The sequence below is a fragment of the Micromys minutus genome (assembly GCF_963924665.1).
Source record: "Micromys minutus genome assembly, chromosome: 1".
NCBI lineage: Eukaryota > Metazoa > Chordata > Mammalia > Rodentia > Muridae > Micromys > Micromys minutus.
This window is the reverse complement of record NC_137969.1, coordinates 108,602,443-108,621,975: the sequence shown is the minus strand read 5'-3', so window position 1 is coordinate 108,621,975 and position 19,533 is coordinate 108,602,443. Positions and strand designations below refer to the sequence as shown.

At 40.1% G+C, this 19,533-nt stretch overlaps 1 protein-coding gene across 1 annotated transcript in view; it reads left to right on the top strand.

Annotated features, from left to right (window-relative positions):
• The window catches only part of JARID2 (jumonji and AT-rich interaction domain containing 2), a 146,509-nt gene that overhangs the window by 103,875 nt on the left and 23,101 nt on the right, over positions 1-19,533 (top strand). The window contains exons 5-6 of the mRNA XM_080917060.1: positions 7,006-7,182; positions 16,756-16,991. Coding sequence (XP_080773186.1) covers positions 7,006-7,182; positions 16,756-16,991 — 413 coding nt within the window. The remainder of the gene's footprint in view (positions 1-7,005; positions 7,183-16,755; positions 16,992-19,533) is intronic.

The window sequence follows — 19,533 nt, the reverse complement described above, 5'->3', positions numbered from 1 at the left end:
GACTTGAACCCATGCTGTCTCGAGTAGCCAACGTTCCTAAATTTGGAGACATTTCTGCCTGTAGCCCACTTTCTTGTTTGTTTAGTTTTTTCAAGACAGGTGTTCTCTAACTTAGCCCTGGCTATTCTCTAACTCAGAGGCCTGTGGCTGTCTCCAGAGTGCTAAGATTAAAGGCATGTACCACCACCTGGCCATAGTAAGTGTATGTAGCTCTGAATGACCTGGAACGTATATTATCCAGACTTGTCTCACAGTCTCAGAAATGTTCCTACCTCCCCTGAGTTCTGGTATTATACGTATGAGGTGCTATCACCAGCTTACTGTTAAGAAAACAGAAATTTGCTTTGAGGTCATGGGGTTTTTAGTTATGTGAATCTAAACAATAATATTGCAATTTTTTAAAAAAAAGAAGTGTCAGTGACAGTAAGCATAGCAGAACCTGTGTGTTTGTATGTACCATGTGTTTGTATACTTGCATTGTTTTAAAAATCCTTTTTTTCTTCTATTCTCAAGGGTTACACAATAAAGTTAACCTGGATAAAATTACCAAGCACACTTAAGCGACCCATCTTATACCCAGTCACCTTTGCTGGACAGCTTTAAGTGAAATTTGGACCAGTTAATAATGTATTTCTCCACTCAAAGATACAGGCAACAAAATGCTTTGTCACCTGGTGTACTCTGGATTCTTACTAGACTCCTTTTCTACTTAGTGTGTGTGTGTGTGTGTGTGTGTGTGAGAGAGAGAGAGAGAGAGAGAGAGAGAGAGAGAGAGAGAGGGAGGAGAGAGGGAGGGAGGGAGGGAGAGAGGGAGAGAGAGTGTGTGTGTGTGTGTCAGAGAGTCAGAGTCAAATCACACAAAGAGAGCCAACACTACACAACGGCTATGATGGTGTTTAGCCATAGTAGTGCCTATACAAGAACATAAGCACAAGCTGAGAAGTGGAAATAAGTTAGATTTTCCAACTTCCAGTTACTATATACCATCAAGTCTGAACATGAGTTTATGATTTATGCAAAGCCTTTTCAGACTCCCAGAGACACTAAACAGTTTCCTACAGGCACAAGGGGCCTCACCGAAGATAAAATCTACATGCTCCAGCAAGGATCCTGGGAACACAAAGAGATTTCCATATACTAGCCCCCACCCTAATGAACCTCCTCTAGCCACTGAGGCATAAAAGTACTCTGAAATGTACCACGGAAACCAGGCCAGGCATCTGGCAGAGAGAATGAGTTTTAACTTCCTACAAAGCACACATGCTCAGAGGCTAGCTGGCCCAAAGCCCAGCTGAACATCAAGAGTCAAGGAGTCATCCTTTGCAGATCAAGATCTCCAAGGTTTCTGATTCCTTCATTACTAGCAAAGAAACTATCCTAGCAAAGAGTACATCAGCAGAACTAAGACACTAGGTGAACACAGAGTGACTTAGGGAAAGCAGAGAGCAGGCCAAAGAAGCCATCAAAGAACGTTGAAATCCATGTTGATAGTTTCTATACTCAGAAATTAAGATAAACTATGTCATACAAGTGACCCCAAACTCATGTATCCCTCCAAGACAGCTTGTCTTCCTCTCCAAAGACTTATTCTCATTTTGTTGCTACTAGTGCACTTTGTTGACGACCTCAATATGAGTTTTTGTTTATTCAGTGGTTCCTTTGTTTGTTTGTTTGCTATTGGGAAATAACTTTGATTTGAGAAATGGGCTCACATATGGGAATTAGGGCCTAGATTGTAAGCCCTGTGGCAGTTGATTGTTGTTCCTGAATTTTGAGGTGCTTTGCTCATTCTTGGGTGACCTGAAAGCTCCCTGAAATTTGGGTCCCTATGACTTGGAGTTGGAGCTCACCGTTCTGAAGGAGGTGTTAATTCTAGAAGAGGACTCTGTGCAGCAGTGGAAGAAGGGATCAGACTTCATCTGCGACTGTGGATAGACCTTACATGGCTAGGACTGGTGACCAGGAGAAGGATCGGAGGATAGTATTGTTTCTATTGGGGGGACCTTAATTTCTATGTGACACCAAAGGAGGTGAGATGTATTTTGTGCAAATTTTAAATCTTATGTGCTACATTATCTATTGTAACTTGCCTGATGAGTTTGTTGGGACAGCCTAACTCATTTCAAAATAAAATGGAACCCAGTATGGGAGATGAGGTCACATCAAGATAGTGCACTAGTAGCAACCTCAATGTTCCTTGCCATTCTTGTAGATAATTCCCTCTCATTATGGTGACTGCTAAATAAATCACACCAGACTGGCTTACAACTCACCTTCTCAATATACAACAGAGAATGTAGTCCTTCCAGGTGGGGATGGGCATTGTCTGCACATAAAATGCTACTGGTTGGTTTCTTCCCATTACCTGGACAGTGTATCTGAGAATGCTTTTTAGATTACCCAGACTGATCTCCAATCCAGTCTTTTGTCCTCTCTGCCACTTCTGTAAAATCAAGGTAAAAACAGCAAATAAATATGCTTAGATTGCCACCTCTCAGGCATTTCACACCCATTATCTCTAGTTTAACCCCTACCAACTGTGATTACAGAAACCAGAATACCCACTTTACACATGAAAGGGGCATAAGTCAACAACAAACCAGGGACAGCTTTATTCCAGATGCCCAAACTATCCTAGTTCCCTACCAGCTTCAATCATGTTTCTAAAGCACTCACTGCAAGGACCATCTTCCTGATTTACCCAAAACCTGGAGACCTGTCCAAATCCTAACTTAACCTTTGGCCTTCCAATAACTAGCCCTGATCCACCCACCACATGTGCCTTGGTAGTGATTTCTGATCCCCAGTCCTAGAACCTTCCAGCAAAGATTTCTGATATCTGACAAGAACCAGTTTAGATATACCTTTCTTTTCTTCAGTTATTCCATATCCTACCGTGCCATGTTCACACACTCTTTACCGAGCTGCTTTGCAATGCCTAATCTGATTTCTGTGTGTCTACTGCAAAGAGAAAGTTCAATAAAGGTTGGTGGAATTAGCCAGTAATGGAGTGACAGGAGATTATGGAAGATTCCAAAAGAAATAAGTCCCTAAAGACTTCACAGTGGCTGTATTAGAATATGTATTGGGAATATTTACCCCTAGAGACATACATCCGTCACTGGGCAGAGCTGGGCAGCTGCACTTTGACAGTCATAGTTGTAAGAATGAAGTGTGTGCAGTGTGGTTCATGAGTCTCCCTCAGGAATTCCCCATGGTTTGCAGTGCCCCATAAACAGAAAATGTAAATAAGAGTCATTTAACCCGCCATTGCTCTACTGCATTAAGCTCTTTTAAATCTCTTAATAATTATAATCAGAACAAAGAGAGGAAGACAGAACTCATTAAGAATAACGAGATTGGTGACAGGAAATTCAGCAATGATACGGAGTTGCTACTCACAGTACACATGAAGGCTCTCTTCCCCATGTGTACCCTTGGAAGATACTAATTATGCCTCTGGCAAAAAATGTGCAGAGGCTATTTAAAGATATATGCACAGCAGGCAAATATTTCAGGTCCTGCACCAATTGTTCATTTCACTCCAGTTCCTTAACAAATTAGTTTTAGGGTATGGCATTAAGTATAAGAGAAGAATGAATCTTGCTAGTTTGGCCTCAGTGTCTTGAGACTAGAACACTTTTTAAATTTCTAAAACTTTTCAGCTGAAATAATCCCTAAGTTGATAGGATCTGAGAAAAAAAGGATCTGGTTTATACCTAAGGGGGTTTTCATCATCTTGGGCTCTCATGTCATCACTGATAGGCAATAAAGGTTTGAAGAACTCTAATCGTTGCCTTTCCTATGGCACCATCAGTTAAGTCTCTTCAATATTCCAAACTATTAAGGGAAATACCTATGTAAACAATTTCCAAAAACCCCGTCTCTTATTGCAGCCGCATTTTGGGAGCATTTCCTGCTCCTCCCAGAGCAGTCAGCTCTCCAGCAGCTCACACTACCTGTACCTCCATTTTCAGAGAATCCAATAACCTATTTTGAGAGTAGCTGCAGGCGAACATGAACAGTAAGAAAAGAGTAGTTTCCTACTGTCATGAGGTGGAGACAAAGTTAAGGAAAGCAAAAAAGCAGGACTAAAAACAAAGGTTTCCAAACTAAAAATGTTACAAATCTCATAACTGTTTATAACAGCAAAACTCACAATGTGAATCATAATTAAACTCCATGACTTTCACAAAAGTGAACACATTACTATTTTAAAAAATAAATACCATGGGCATACAGGCTCGCTTAGTGAAAACTTCACAGGATACAATCGACAGTGAGAAATGGAAAGAACTATTTTGCATAATCATTACAAGAAAGGAAGGGATAGAGAGATGACTCAGGTTAAGATCTCTGGACTACGCTTCCAGAGGTCCTGAGTTCAATTCCCAGCAACCACATGAAAACTAGGAGTTATTTTGAAGACTCATTATTAGCATAATATGAATAGTGTGCGCTGTTTGGTCAGAAGATGAGTTTTGCCTGTTACACCACTCAGACCCTGTAACCAGCTTCGGGCTTCTTAAGCTCTGCCTGCCATTGGGCTCATCTTCGTGGCTGGCATGGCCATGATTGACAGGCAGTTTTTGTCCTATTAAGAGTGGATTTAATTTTGGATAACGCTTTCCCTCAATCCCACATACCTGGTGTTGTTTCATATATACTTAACACCTTTTCAGTTTAAAATTTGGAGAATGCAAAATGGAAAGAAATCATCTAAAAGATGATCATGAATCACTTTAAAGAAAAACAATAGCGTGTGGAAGTTTCCGCATGTACATTTGCAGATGGGCAACTCTGGTGAATTGCGGACCGGGAAGTTGCTCTATCTTTTAATCATGGGTTTTTCAATACAGGAGTAAAGGTAGAATCCTGTGAAACAGTTGCATGCACATCATTGGATTGGATTGGGTTCATGGAGTAATTTCTCTAGTTGTTGCTCATAGCTTCTGGTTTTATGGAGCCACAACATATTGGAACTCACTGGGTACTTCTGTTAATTGGGCCTAAATTCAGTCCTTAACTCTCACCTAAATGACTGTGTGCAGAGAAAGCCCTTTTCTAAAACAGAGGAGGAAAAGAAAAAGAAAAGGTCTTCTAAGAGCAGAAAGCTGATTGATTGTTTGCTAACATTAAGATCTCTTTGAGGAAGGGGACGATGGTAGCTAAGGAGTACTTGACTGTGGATAATTCATAAGAGAAAAATCCCACTTTATAGAAAAATTAGCCCAAATTAGAAATCTTGAATTAAAATAATTTTTGTTGTTTGTGACATATCACAGTTTGATTTTTGTCCAGATGAAAACATTTAGTTTGTACTTCAGTAAATATTATGGAGACATTGCCAGCTAATTTTTAAAAAAGTAATGAAATACAACTTTGGCAAAGCACAGATGCATTCTGTAGTCCCCATTCCTTCTGGTCTGATCCAAAGCTTTAAACAAAATAATAAGTTTGATAATGCATGTGAATAACCCGGAGGGAATAGGTGCCAGTGTTAGTTTTAGCAGCAGTGGAATAGGAGTCACTTATTTGTCCCACAATGGTAGCTACCCTTCTCCCCACATACCTGTGAAGATCCTCCTTCATTGGTTATCTCAAATCTATGGTTGTGAAGGAGAACACTTCTCACTAGCTAATGTACTAAAAGGGCATTGTTTGCATCATAAAAAGATGCCACTCTGAAAATGGCTCCTCTTAGCCTGTCTTGTCTGCAGTGCCATTGCCATATCTTTATAATGAGTGTGAGGCCTGCCATGGGAGTAGTTAGGTTGTCATCATCATTATTACCAGAATTGTCTTTTTCTTGGTTAGGGATTGCCTTTCTACCAGATTTGCTTTTCTATTGCTAGTTAGTCACTCTCCCTCTCCCTGAATCCTTTTATAAACCCTTACTCTTGGGAACCTCTTATACTGAATCAGCAGCAATGGTATAGATTCATGCCTGCATTGAGCAATTGAAATTCTTTTTCCTAGATTACTCCTCTAAACTTTTTACCTGTAAGTCAGAGAACCAGGCTTGTTCTATGTGAGTCGGAAAGGAGGACTTTTCTGAACCACATCTCCAGACTTTCCTTTTAGCTTTGAGCTGAGGTTTCCTTTTGCAATATTTATAGGAAAGTTATCTAAAAGTTATCTGTGCTGGTACTTGGTGGTATGTAATGGGGAAAGAATCCAAGGTTATCTCTGCATTTTTAATAGCTTCTGGTTCTAGAAAGTATACCAATTTTTTAATTGCATCTCAGGATTGGCTATGTTTGGTAAGGGAAAAGTATTGGAAATGACCTTTTATTTTCATTATGAAGAAAGGAACATTTGAGAAAAGAGGCTAGACTGTAGGAGGAGGAGTGTGGTTCTTTGAATAGATTGTTTAACTGTTGAGCTATGTTTCTAGACCAAGGATTTTAATAATATATCCTACTATATATAGTTATTATATATAATTTATACTATTATAACTTAAGTGTAGGTTGTAAATATTTGAGGTGTTAGGGCATGGGTGAATTCTATACTTGGCCTTTATATTAAGATAATAGAATAATCTTAAAATTTTCAGTTAAAAAATTCTTTTTTCTCCTTCACCAGTAATTGATTTTTTTTTTCCTTCCTCTCTTATTTCCAAAGTTAAATGTACAGTGCAGAGTAAACCTCCAACATTATGGGTGGATGTTTTCATTTTACCCACATTGAGTTATTTATTCCTTGCTGTTGTTTCTGGTCTGTTTTCCATAGAAATAATATTAAGATTCTTAAATTTGTATGTCCTTCTGGGAGATTTTTGTTTGAAATTGATAAAGAATTAAATGGGGTTTTACTTTGTGGGGGAATATTTGAAAATAAATTTAAAAAGTGGTAGCATCGAGTAGTGGTGAATAGTTTTGTTTTATGTGAGCAGCATGCAGTTAGGGTCCTATGTTTGTAAGCCTCTCCTTTGCCTTACTCCTTCTGGAAGGGGTGAATGCCAAGACTGGTTTTGATGAACTAAATATGTTAACCCATTAGGTTCTCCTGCGCTGCCCAACAGTATGGTATATTTTGGAAGCTCTCAGGATGAGGAGGATGTCGAAGAGGAAGATGATGAGACAGAGGATGTCAAAACAGCCACCAACAATGCTTCATCTTCGTGCCAGTCGACCCCCAGGAAAGGAAAAACTCATAAGCATGTACACAACGGGCATGGTAGGTGTGCCTTGAGGCAGTAAGGGGCTGTGTGAGCCAGGTTTTGGGTGAGAGTTGAAGTTTGAAGGGTTTCAGACAGAATTTTTTTTTCCAGGGTATTTCAAGTTCAGACTCTTTTAATATACAAAGAATGTAGTATTTCAGCCCCAAAGTATTCTGGATGAAAATGAAGATGTTCTATGTCGTTGTAGCCCAGGCTGTCCTGGAACTTACTCTGTAGACCAGTCTGGCCTTGAACAAAGATTTGCCTTCCTCTGTTTAATACTAAATTGGTGTTCCTCCCTCTCCTTCCCTCTCTCTCCCCACCCTCTGTGTGTGTGTGTGTGTGTGTGTGTGTGTGTGTGTGTGTGTGTGTGTGTGTAAAATGTGTATTATGTAGTACAAAGAGATACATATACATAAATAGACAGCAGTTTAGTTAGGGATATGCATCAAATACAAAATGGCACCAAAATTTAAAGGTTGATGGCATGAAAATGTGCTAACTTGTGTTCAGGAAGCTTTCAAAATGTTTTATTTATTATTACATCACACATGAATGTAGGTCAGAGGAAAACTGTGGAATTAATGCTTCCTCCCTCTCTGTGTGTTCTGTTGAGTGAACTGGGCATGTCAGATGTGTGTCATGGGATAGCAAGTGCTTTTACTCATTTACCCACTGTCTAGGTCCCATCATGGAAACTTAATGATCGAGAGAGCTGCCTTTCAGTTGCCATTCAACGTCCAGTGCGTGGATGAGTTGTGAGGGGAGAGGAGGATGTGGGATAGCGTGAGATTCTACCCGAGAATGCAGGGATAAGAACCTGTAGTTACAAACATGCAATGGTGTGCTTCCTTGAAAGGACCTGATGGGCTGTGATAGTGCAAGAATTAGGAAGGGGTTGGTTATTGGGAGTGTCTAAGGGTTTATTACCTGTTAAGTCAGCCTCATTGGTTATAGACAGCAGAAATACAGAGGCGCCACAGTTCCTTATTGTGGATGAATGGGAAACATGCAGGTAGATGGTACAGATTTCCTTGGGTCTATCTTCACTTTCAATGTGAATCTTAGATTTTTTTTCCTACCAGGAACATGCTGCATGTGATTGTTATCACTGTGTACCAGATGGTTGACTCTTGAGACCAATTGGGGCAAGCATACTCCCTTTCACACAGTTCTATTGCTTTTCTTGTCAGATCTCTCTTTATATGCTATAGTGTTGAAACATTTTAGAAAACCCAAAAACATTTGTGAAATCTGAATGGAGAAATTCGGCGGGATGCAGATAAAGGCATTCTGGCCTTAACATCCTGCAGGAGCCAACTGTGCATGACAGAGGCTTTATTATGAAAACATTATACAGGTACCCCACTATACACAGCATACAAGTACTTCATAAGTAACAGTACATCCTAGTTGAAAGGGATTTAGTGGTTAAAATGCACAATTTGGAATGACTGGTACAGCATATCACCTGATTCTTGGGTTGCAACTCAAATGTTATCATAACAATTAGTGACTCCAGGGTTTTCATTTCTGTAGCTCATCTGTTACTCAAATATTTTATTCATAGAACCTCAAATGATGCCCACAGTAGAAACATATCAGAACAATCAAATTGCTAAGTATAAATTTATCATATACGTTAATATTTAGACTGTTTTAGAATTTGGAAAGTGTTCCTAATTGTTTTGTTCTTTTCCTTGTTTTAATACCTAGCAGTAACTGGAGTAGATAAGGAATTGAGTTTGTAATGAATTTAGCTTTTCCTCAGTATTGTTGGCTTAGCAAGCACTTTGTGACCTTCTATAGAATAACTTCGTGGGTGTTCATAGGTTACATTAAATGTCTTTTTTCTTCTTTCTATAAAGGAACTTGGAAGGCATAGGAGAGATTGTTGTTCTGTTTTGTGTACATCTTTCCCCGAAGACGGGTATATCTCGGGTAGAATGATTTAATTGCTTTCAGATTCATACTGAGGGCATGTATGATGGCCAGAAGGCAGTAATTTGGACCAGTTTTCTATATTCTGTATTGTCATTTTCCCACTGTCTGGAGAGAGGGATTATGGGAAGCAGGGCCAGGGTCCTCCCTGATAGTATGCTGTGCCAGTGGCAGGTGGCCATGAGACAACTTCCGCATCTTTCTAGCATGTCAAAGGTGCTATCCATTCTGTTATTTTGTTTTTGTTTATTTATATTAACTGTCATGGAATTGGGGGCAAAAATCTGGATTCCTAGATTGGCTAAGAGAATTCTAAAAAGTTTATGTGCCTCAGTGCTTTGGCATGTACTGAGAATTATCTGAGAATCTGCTGGGACTGCTGAGTCCTGACATTATCTACTGCTCCTCAACCTTTGTGAAGTGTTAAAATGGTAGAAGGTCTTCTGGAGTTGCTGCCAGCTTAACCCTCTGGACCCAGGTTCTTCTTATCGTTCTAGAGTAAGTGTCCACTGGTCCATTCAGCATCTTGAAGACGCACACACTCAGATTTAGTATGGGGGTCGGGGTTGGTTGTTGTTTTGACTGCTCCTAAGGGGGTACAGGGAAAGTCTCTTCTTGCTCTGGTGCTTTCTTGTACCCACATGACACTGCTGGGCATTGATCTGTTGAAGCCACAATTTTTCTGTTCCAAAACATGTTAACACCTGATTCAAAGAAGAAATACAAAGAAGGTTCAGGTTATGGGGCTTCTCTTGGGGTGGAGAAAAGCTTCTGAACATGCTCTGTGAATGACTTCCATGAACCATCTGAGTCTAGTGATATGTTTTTAATCAAGTGGAATGTGGCTCTTATGCCTTAGGGTTTCTCCTAAGACCCTAAACAAAATACTGACAGAAGAACCACATTGCTTACTGTATACCTGCTTTCAGTATGTTTTTAATATGATTATTGTATTCAAGTCTTGCTGCTCCCAAACGCATAAAGAGTATTTTTTGAAAGTCACTTGTCAATTTGGATAAAAATTGAGTGATGGATTCACGGTGTTAAAGTCAGTTTTTCCTGTCTTTGATGCACTTCTGTTTTTGCATATTCCCTTAAAGATAGAATTGGGAGGCTACATTACATGCCATCTAACACTTGTCAGACCCAGTAACTACTGGTTTCCCTCCCATTTACCAGACAGTGGCTGTTAAATTGTTCTTAGTGGGATCCACCATGAAGACAAACTAACTGTACCTAGCCCAAACCCAGGCAAGTTTCTGGGTGAAACCAAAGTACTTTAATGTACACTGAGTCCAGAAGTTAGCCTTGTGTCATGGATGGTCCTGGAGCCTGGAACAGGGCATCTGTTTGCTATTTATTGTTGCTGTCACTAACACCATTCCTCAGCCTTGGTGACCGTCCTGGTCTAACAGCCTAAACAAGTATCAGTGTGGGTTTGAGAGGTACATGGCATGCCTGAGCATGTAGCCCAGGGCTCTGAGGGGACCTTATTCCTAGGCTTCCTTGACCTTCTGACTCTCCTGCCTTTATCTGCCAGTAGCTTGGGATCATAGGCACATGCCACCACATCTGCCTGAGAAGTGCTTAGGTATCTAGCTTGTTTTATCCAGATGTGGATTGAATGAACTCAGTGCCTTGTTCTAGGCAAGCATTCTACCACTGCCTTCTCAGTGTGATTTTATTTACTCTTCTGCCATTTTTTTAGGTTTGTATTTTTATTCTGAAAATGTCCTTCTCCTGGTGTGTTATGTTTTTTCAAGTTCAAAGGTGAACCAGAATTCTTATTACCTCAGTTGTTTCTGCCCTTCCAGAATATACTGTCGTTTAAATGCAGAGTTTTATAAAATCCCAAACTATAGAATCACTATTAATTTATTCTTTACAAGGTGATGCTCCACCCCATTGTGAAGAATGCATGTCTGCCCTGTTTTCTTGAGTGAAGGAATCTTTACATCGGTTTCTTCCCATGGTCCTTTAGGTTTTTTGATGAAGATAAATACTTTGACATGGCTGTCTAGGCTGGAGCTCATCATGTTATTAGTGTTTTATTTGAGGTCAAGAGGACCATGAAACTATTTTTCAGGGACAAGCTATTCAATTTGATTTATGCTGTTTCTGTTGTCCTGACTATACAAAGTTATTAAGAACCATTAAAATTTAATATCCTGAGTTACTTGTAACATTGGTAAAAAATATAGCCAAGTCTGTAGTTTTATATCATTACCCATAATTTATTTCCATTTTTAGATCTTTGGACAGTGGAAAGCAAATGGTGATGTTAGAGAATTTAAAGTTTTCCATACATTAATTTGTGTATGTAGGCACTTGAGCACACAAGCACTTGTGAGGATGAGGTAGTATTGTCAGTTCCAGGCCAGTTAGAGCTGTAGAAGACCTTGCATGTTGTGAGAGGGAGGGTTATACAAACTAAATCACACACACTGTTCTCCTCTTACAGTAACTATCTTAAGTGAGGGGGTATCACAGTCTGGTTTGCAGATACAGTAATCATTATAACTTTATCAAGGTGTTTCTGTTTGGCTTGTGATGGCTCCAATAATGATAAGCCAAGGGACTATCTGCCTGCTTTTAGCCTGGATTCTCAACTAAGTTACTGTACAAACCAAGTTAGTGTACCCATATGCTGCAGTAAAATCCTCCTGAAGTTTTAGCACTAGCTGGCAGACATCCCATTGTTTTCTGACAATAGAAACTCAAAGTTGAATTGGTTCCAGTGGAGCGCTGCATTTGTGAAGAAACTAGCCAGCCAGTTGCTGGAACCAGTGTCTAGCTCAAGTCAGAATACCTTGCAATAACCGGGAGAAGCTTACATTTACATGCCTGACTTTGTATTAGAAACAATTGTGGATTTCTTTAACTTATTTGTTTCCCTACCGCGACTTTTATTCTTCACCCCCTTATTTTAGAGGAATGGTGTTATTCAAGGATATTGTTCTTGTTAATTTGACTTTTATTTGTTTAATCTTAAAGGTCTTCTTGTTTTATTCTTTCCAGCTTACCTGCTGTTTTTCTGCAAGCAGGCTCAGTTTCTTTTTTCTAGGTTTCTTGATCATCCACATCAAGCTTGCATGTGAGACAGTCTTAAATGTGGAGTAGCAAATATCAGACTGCTTTTTACTACATATCTAATAACTACCTGCCTCCTGGCATTTGTCCTGTTTATTAGGAGTAATTACTGAAATAGGATGAGAGGCCAGATTCTTGGCTTTGTCAGCACTCTTTAAAAGAAATTAATTTTTTTTGTCAAGTGTGCATCTTTGCCAGGGTAGCAAGAACCTTCAAAAAGATCATCCTTGTTATATATTTGCGTAGAACATAAGACTCTATGCGCTTCAGCAGATGAGAGAGGCAGCTGGTTTCTCCTTGTGGGAATTGGGCATAGATGTGTTCCTGAGTCAGGTAACTGGAAATGTAAATCTTGTATGTGAAGGCTCTAGGTAGGCACTCTTTTCATAGGGTGTCTTCAGCTTGCTGAGAGACATAGCTTGCTATGAGAACATAGCTCATGGACAGAACCATTCCCGTTGGACTGCTGGGAACTGCAAATGTGAATTTCCCCATGTAGCTTTCCACCTCAAACATCCTTGCAGGAAAAGACATAGCTAAAGAAACTTCCTTTGTCTATGTCTTTTTTTCCCACTCCTCATTTGATGGAAATCTTTCCCTTTCAAAATGAAGTGACCTTCAATCAAAATATCAGTCTGAGGACTTAAAAGACTTTGTTATGGTGTGAAAACATTTGTCTATAGAGCATTTAACCTTCAGAGTAAGTGTATACAAATCAACATATCAGTCTCTGGTCATTAATATGAAGCCATTTGTACCCCAGGATAATACAGTTTCCTAATACGGCTTGCTAGGATGCGTGCTTAAAGAAACTAGTCCAATCATTTCTTTTAATTGGGGACAGTGTGTAGAGAACTTCTGTACATTGAAGCCTTTCTCTCTCATGCTCACACAAAGTGCAGTTTTCTTTTTTTAACCTCCCCTTCCCTTCTTTCCCTTCCTAGAATATCTTACAAATTAAGACAAAAGATAATTACTTGGAGGAATAAAACTGGCAGGTTCCCACGACACTTAAAATTAATGAGCTGTCGAGTACAAAATATACCCTGTCCTTGGCTTTGTCGTCTTTTCCCACTCATTCCTTTCTTCCATTTAGCCATCATATGACTTCTTGGTTATGTTTGGTGTTGGTATATTGCTGCTATAAAATAGCAGGAGGGTTACAGCAAGATTCATTTGAAAAGGGTCTTTTGTTTGCAAAGCAGAGTTTCATTCCTCTTTCCTAGGCCATCTTATTAGAATACTTGTTAGCAAGAATAAGTGTGTTAATGGCACTGACCTGCCCCCACCCTACACAGCTTCAGCTCTGGTTCCAGGATTTTGCTCTCCAGCCTTTGGGATTAGTAATTGCAAGACCTCAAAGGCATAGGATTGTGCCTCTCCCCTTCAGTTCAGGCAGTGGCCAGGAGGACACTGCTGCCTGTCCATATATTAGACTGGCTTGACCATGATCCATTCACAGAGCAGTGTGATATTCCTAGTGTAGGCCTTAGGCCACAGACAACTAACCTAGTTCCCAAACTCCTTTTTGCTCTTTTAATTGTCACTGTAGTAAGAATAAAGGTATCTTTTCTTTGGGGGTGGGGGTGTGTGCAAATTGTGGCTGTGTTGAGGTTTATTCAGATCCTGTGGAAGACTGGGTTAAGGGGGAACAAGAGGCAGGCAAATGGTAAATGTGGCACATTTAGTGAACTTCAATGGTGGTTCTTGCTCAGGCTAATTGCCCCTTCAATATGGTGATTAGTTTCCTGAGGACCTGTCTACAGAACATGTTATCCTCAGTCTATAAATGAGAAATCCAAGGATCAGATCACATGCTCAGTAATAAATATCACAGCCAGGAATTGGACTTTAAATACTAGTATTACTACTATGAAAAGGATAAACCCCCAGAATAGCTTTTAAACACTGAGAGTAGTAGTTATAAAACTATTGCTTAAAAAAAGTATACACTGTGAATGGTTTGTCTTAGTGGAAGTAAATAAGACAGCAAAGTTCAGGATGTTAGGAGTTGAAGACACCTGCTGTGAATAAAGAAAGAAGCCATGTTCTTTGCTTTAGGAAATTAGTGACCATCATGACCAGATGATATTTTCATTTGTCTCTTGCAGGCACAATCTGCAGATGCGGGAGTGGCTACATCTGCATTCTGACAGTGGCTGCTTATTTATACCTCAAGCCATTATAGCTGCTCCATTCTCCATTCATCTAGTAGCATCTTGTCTAATAGAGGAACAATAAGACACCTTTGTTTCTGCGTCTAAAATCTGTTTTGAATATATAATTAATTCCTGGTCCTGGAAAGACCTTTGAGATTGCTGCTCACAGTTAATCCAGATGTGAGAAATTGGATTTCTGTCTTGTGCTATGTAAAAGTATTAAATTAGGAGAAAAGGCTTGAACCCAAAGTTAGGCTTCTTTAGTTTTGAAAACATTGTGTGCTATAGAGAGCTGCTTGTCAGAACATGACTTAGTCATAGTGCTGAACTCTGTACCCATAGAAAGCAAATCCAAAACGAATGTTCTCACAAAATCAGAAATCTATGTGTCATAATGTATCATAACTGGCAAGTTATTTCTCTGCCAGTGAAATAAGACAAATTATTTTATATTAAATGCAGGTTTATTGGGAAGGTGATATCAGGTAGGTAAGTTCACTGACCCCAGGGAAGTCTCCATGGAAAGGGGAAAGAGAGAGTGGGGATAGGGAGAAAATTGAGAAGACCAAAGTGTCTGGATTGTATAGAGAAAAGTGGTTGGGAGTAGGATATGCTAGGCAAGGACTTAGGGATACTGGGAGAACCTGGAGGCCAAGTCTGCTTTTATACTTAAATCAGGTACTTCCATCTCTTGTCCAAACAAGAACTATAAACATAATGTGAGGAGGGAGAAAGAAAATATGTTGGGATGAAGAAATCTCAAGCATTTGGGGGTAGGAGAGCTACCTCTCCTACAAACAAGAAGGCAAACAGACTTGACATTTTAAAAGCAAAGATAGTACAAGAAAAATACAGGCTTAGTATGATGATGCTGTACATGGTGATGCATGGTGAGATGCTTTTAAGCAACCTAGTCTGCATATATATCCAATTCCAGGGACAATGGCAGAAATTTGTGCAGTTTAGAAGATGAACTCCTTCCTGTGAAGGTGAGAACATTGATGGCTAGCCACTCTTCACCTGTATGAAGATAGGAGATGTGGGAGAGGGGGTTGGGTGCTGTAGAGAGGTTTTGGCTGTGTGAAGGGTTTGAAAAGAAAGTTAAGTTTTACTTCTGTTTCATCTTCTTGTACATATGACCGTCTGCTGGTAATTGGGCTACAATGACCTTTATAGTTACAGAACAAAAGACAGCCATGGGGATGGGGGCGCTTGCACCTTTTAATTTCAGCATTCTGGAGGAAGGGGTAGGCATGCCTTTGTGAATTTCAAGCCACCTAGAGCTATACAGTGAGACCCTGCCATTTAAAAAAAAAAAAAAAAAAAAAAAAAAAAAGATAGTCCTAACTTCAGATTGATAAAGAGTTTAGATCAGCAGGTTACAATAGAACAAGAAAACCTCAAGATTTCAGGGGCTAGCTGATGACACTTAGCTTTTGGGTTGCAGGAAGCAGATTAATGATTCTAAAGATTTCACCTGACAGTTGAAAGGATGTTAGGTTAAATATTTATGAGACATAAATGACTACTAACTTAAATTAGGAAATTTTCAGGAAAATGGTAGCTTGTTCTGAATATAATAGTGGATAGAAAGGCGTGGCTTACAGCTCCAGTTTCTTAAGAGCAACTGCATGCCTAACTGGGCAGTTGCAAAGTATCTCTGCAGTCTTCCAGTGTGTGCTTTTAGATTTCTTTAAGGTCTTCTTGTGATGTTCAGGTGGCCTTGCTCTTACAATGTGACTACATTCAGATGGTCCCGGACATTAACCTTGATTGATTATATGATACTACAAAGCAAGTTGTATTCGATATCAAATGCATTTTAAATACTGTGCGTGGGTCTTTTTCTGGGCTAGTGATAAACTATCCAGTCTTGTCTGGTGATGCTAGGAGTGAGTGAGCCCAGCAGCCTGGCAGCCTCCCAGCACTAAGATATTGATGCTGAGCTCTGCAGATCACTAGTTCATTTTCTTCTGGATGGCATACCTTCTGTTTCCATGACCTCTAGTCCCCCTGTAAGCTGAGAAAATGCAAAGTTACCTTTTCAGGTTCAATTTCAGGCTTTTACTGGACTGTTGGTAATCTTTGAAGGAAATTGCCTAGTTTTTAACTTTTTAAGACAGTCTCAAAATGGCCTAGAACTCTGTGTAACCCAAACTGGTCTTGACTTTAGGGTTGTTTTGCCTCCTGAGTGTTAGGGTTTTAGGTATGAGCTACTATGACTCATTGCCTACAGTTCTTAGAATATATTAAGTGTTTTCAATCAGTTTCATCTCATTTCAGGTTCTTGAACATTTGAATGCTAGTTATTTCCCTGGAGAATGGTTGAGTAGTTACATGGTGTGTTTGTCTACTCAAGGGAAGAACATCATTTTCGCCTTCTCTTCCTTCCTTTTCTAGTTTTCAATGGCTCCAATAGATCAACACGGGAGAAAGAACCTGCTCAAAAATACAAAAGCAAAGAGGCCACTCCCGGGAAGGAGAAGCACAGTGACCACAGAGCAGACAGCCGAAGGGAGCAGGCTTCAGTGGCTCAGCCTACAGCCAACCCATCTGCGGGTTCCTCGGCCAAGGGGATTGCTGCCAACCACCAACCTCCCCCTCCGCATCGTTCGGCTCAGGACTTACGGAAACAGGTAACCCTCGTGAGGGTCTTTCTAGTTTCTCACAGAATGCCCAGTTTATCAAGGTAAACACATCCTGAGCAAGCTGCATAAGTAGGGCATGATGGGGGAGGTCATGTCTCTACACTGTGGTACCCCCTTTGCCCTGGGAGGATCCTGGTCTGCCTTTCTTTTCTTTCCTGGATGGTTTGAGCTTACGAAGTTTTCACATCCCAAATGCTGCTCCTCCCTCCCTTCTCTGAAAGAGTTCCCCAGGCATCACCTCATCATACATAGCACATCTATTCTCTGCCGGATTAGGCACATTCTCTCTCACTGAGAATCGAAAAGGCAGCCATGAATACTGTATACTGCTTAGTTTTGGACATGAGATGAGATGGAGGTTGACCAGTTTTCTAGTTTTCTAGTGACTCAGGCATATACTATGTCCTAGTCTATTTGTAAAATTCTACACTAATACAAAACACAGGTCTTCTTTTTATAATTTTATTCATTTATTTATTTTATGTGAGTTTGTGTTTTGCCTGCATGTATACCTGTGTTAAGGGATACCCTGGAAGTGGAGTTAGACAGCTGTGAATTACCATGTGGACCCTGGGAATTGAACCTGGGGCCTCTTGAAAAGGGTCAGTGCTCTTAACCTTAGCTGAGCTCCTAACTCAGGTCACCTTAAGACTAGAAAATAGTTTTGTGTCTCCAGATTATTTACTTTTTATCCCAGAGATTCACAAGAGTGGATCATAATCAAGGATGCATGGTTTATTTTAACTTTACCTAGGAACATTGCTGCTCCTTTCCATTAGTCATGGCTCTTCAGCACTTCATACCTCATCAGTAATGAGTGTCAGCGTATGAGATGTAGCTTGGAGGTGTATACCATGTACCTTTTCTCTTTGCCCCCTGTTTAGTGGTGGGTACATACTACTAATCTACCCGTTGTTTCGAATATTGAAGGGATGCAATGACCTATATTGCTGTTACAGAAAATTTTATGACCAAGACAACTCTTAAAGTAAAAGCATCTAATTTGGGGGCTTATAGCTTCAGAGGATTAATCACTCAATTTCATTACAGGGATCTTGGTGGCATACAGCTATATGGTGCTGAGGAAGTAACTGAGAGCTTTTAGCCTGTTCCACAGACAGTGGGCAGAGAGAATAATAGGCCCGGCATTGGCTTTTCATATTCAAAGTCACACCTCTTAAATTTGATATTCAAATAGATGAACCTGTAAAGCCATTTTTAGTCAAACCACCACACAAGCCCTGGATTACCCTCTTAGCACCTGTGTGCTGCCAGTCTTGGCTTCTGTTCTTGGTTTGGATCCTGCAGATACCAAACAAGTCTTTTTTTATGAGTCAAACAGAGGTGATAACTTCAAGTTTGAATTTTGCTATGCTCTGATCTCCACTGAGACGCGATCTTCACTTTGATTGCTCTGTTGTCGACTTTGAGGTTGTCATGCCAACTTCTTCCATTGGGACCTTGTGAGAAATGAAAGAATCAATGGGTGACCATCAGACAGTACTCTGAAAATAAGATCAGTAATGCAAATTGTAGATCTTTTCATAATTTCTCCATATAAATGATTGGATTCAAGTGTCTGAAGGACACACTGACCTTTACCTTTACATTTGATTGTAGGAAATGTGTGTGTGTGAGATGTGATTTAAAAGGGATGCTACTGAGCAGTACAAAGCTCTGTCCTGCTCTGGGGTAAACACCCTCCTCAAAGGAAAAGGAATGTTGGTAGATGATGGTGGTTGTTGCTCAAGGCCCTGAAAGTGTTTCTCTCCCGTATGCAGGGTTTGTGGTCAGCACTCCATCTAATCTCATCACAAGCCTCTGGAACTGACCGTATGTGGTAGATGTTTGATATCTGTTGCTGTTCTGCAATAAGGCATTCATGTAAACACAGTAACACATGCCAGCTAATGTGGGATTCTAATGTTTGGGGTTATCAGGAGAGAGATAATTTTCTTTTGTTTTGAGATAAGGTCTCACTAGCCTGGAACATATGATAAATTCTTTTGCCTCAGCCTCCTGATTGCTAGCATTACCTGACTCCCCAGAAAGCATTTTGAAATACTAGTTTGCCAGGAGAGTCAATGAATTTCATAGTTGTATGTGATCAGTAGTCAGGGATATGAACCATTGGGTCATACCAAATATGTGTTACTCTATAAGGTTGCAACACTAGAAGTCTCCAGATGAGATGCTCTTGGAAAGCTGGCTGACATGCAGGATCATGGGACGCTGCTGCGCACGTGTATAGCCGAACAATAACAAGCCAGAGGACTCAGAATGTAAATTTTGGAAAACACAGTTGGAAAAAAGCTTTACAAAACAAAATCTTAGGTAGGGTTTCTGTTGCTATTACTAGACACCACGACCACCGCAGTTCTTACTAAAAAACCATTTAATCAGGCTTACAGTTTAGAGGTTTAGTCCATCATCTTCACTGCATTATGACATGTAGGCAGACATGATGCTGGATTGGTAGTTGAAAGTTTTTCATCTAGCTTGGCAGGCTGAGGGAGCCAGCCTCTCTGAG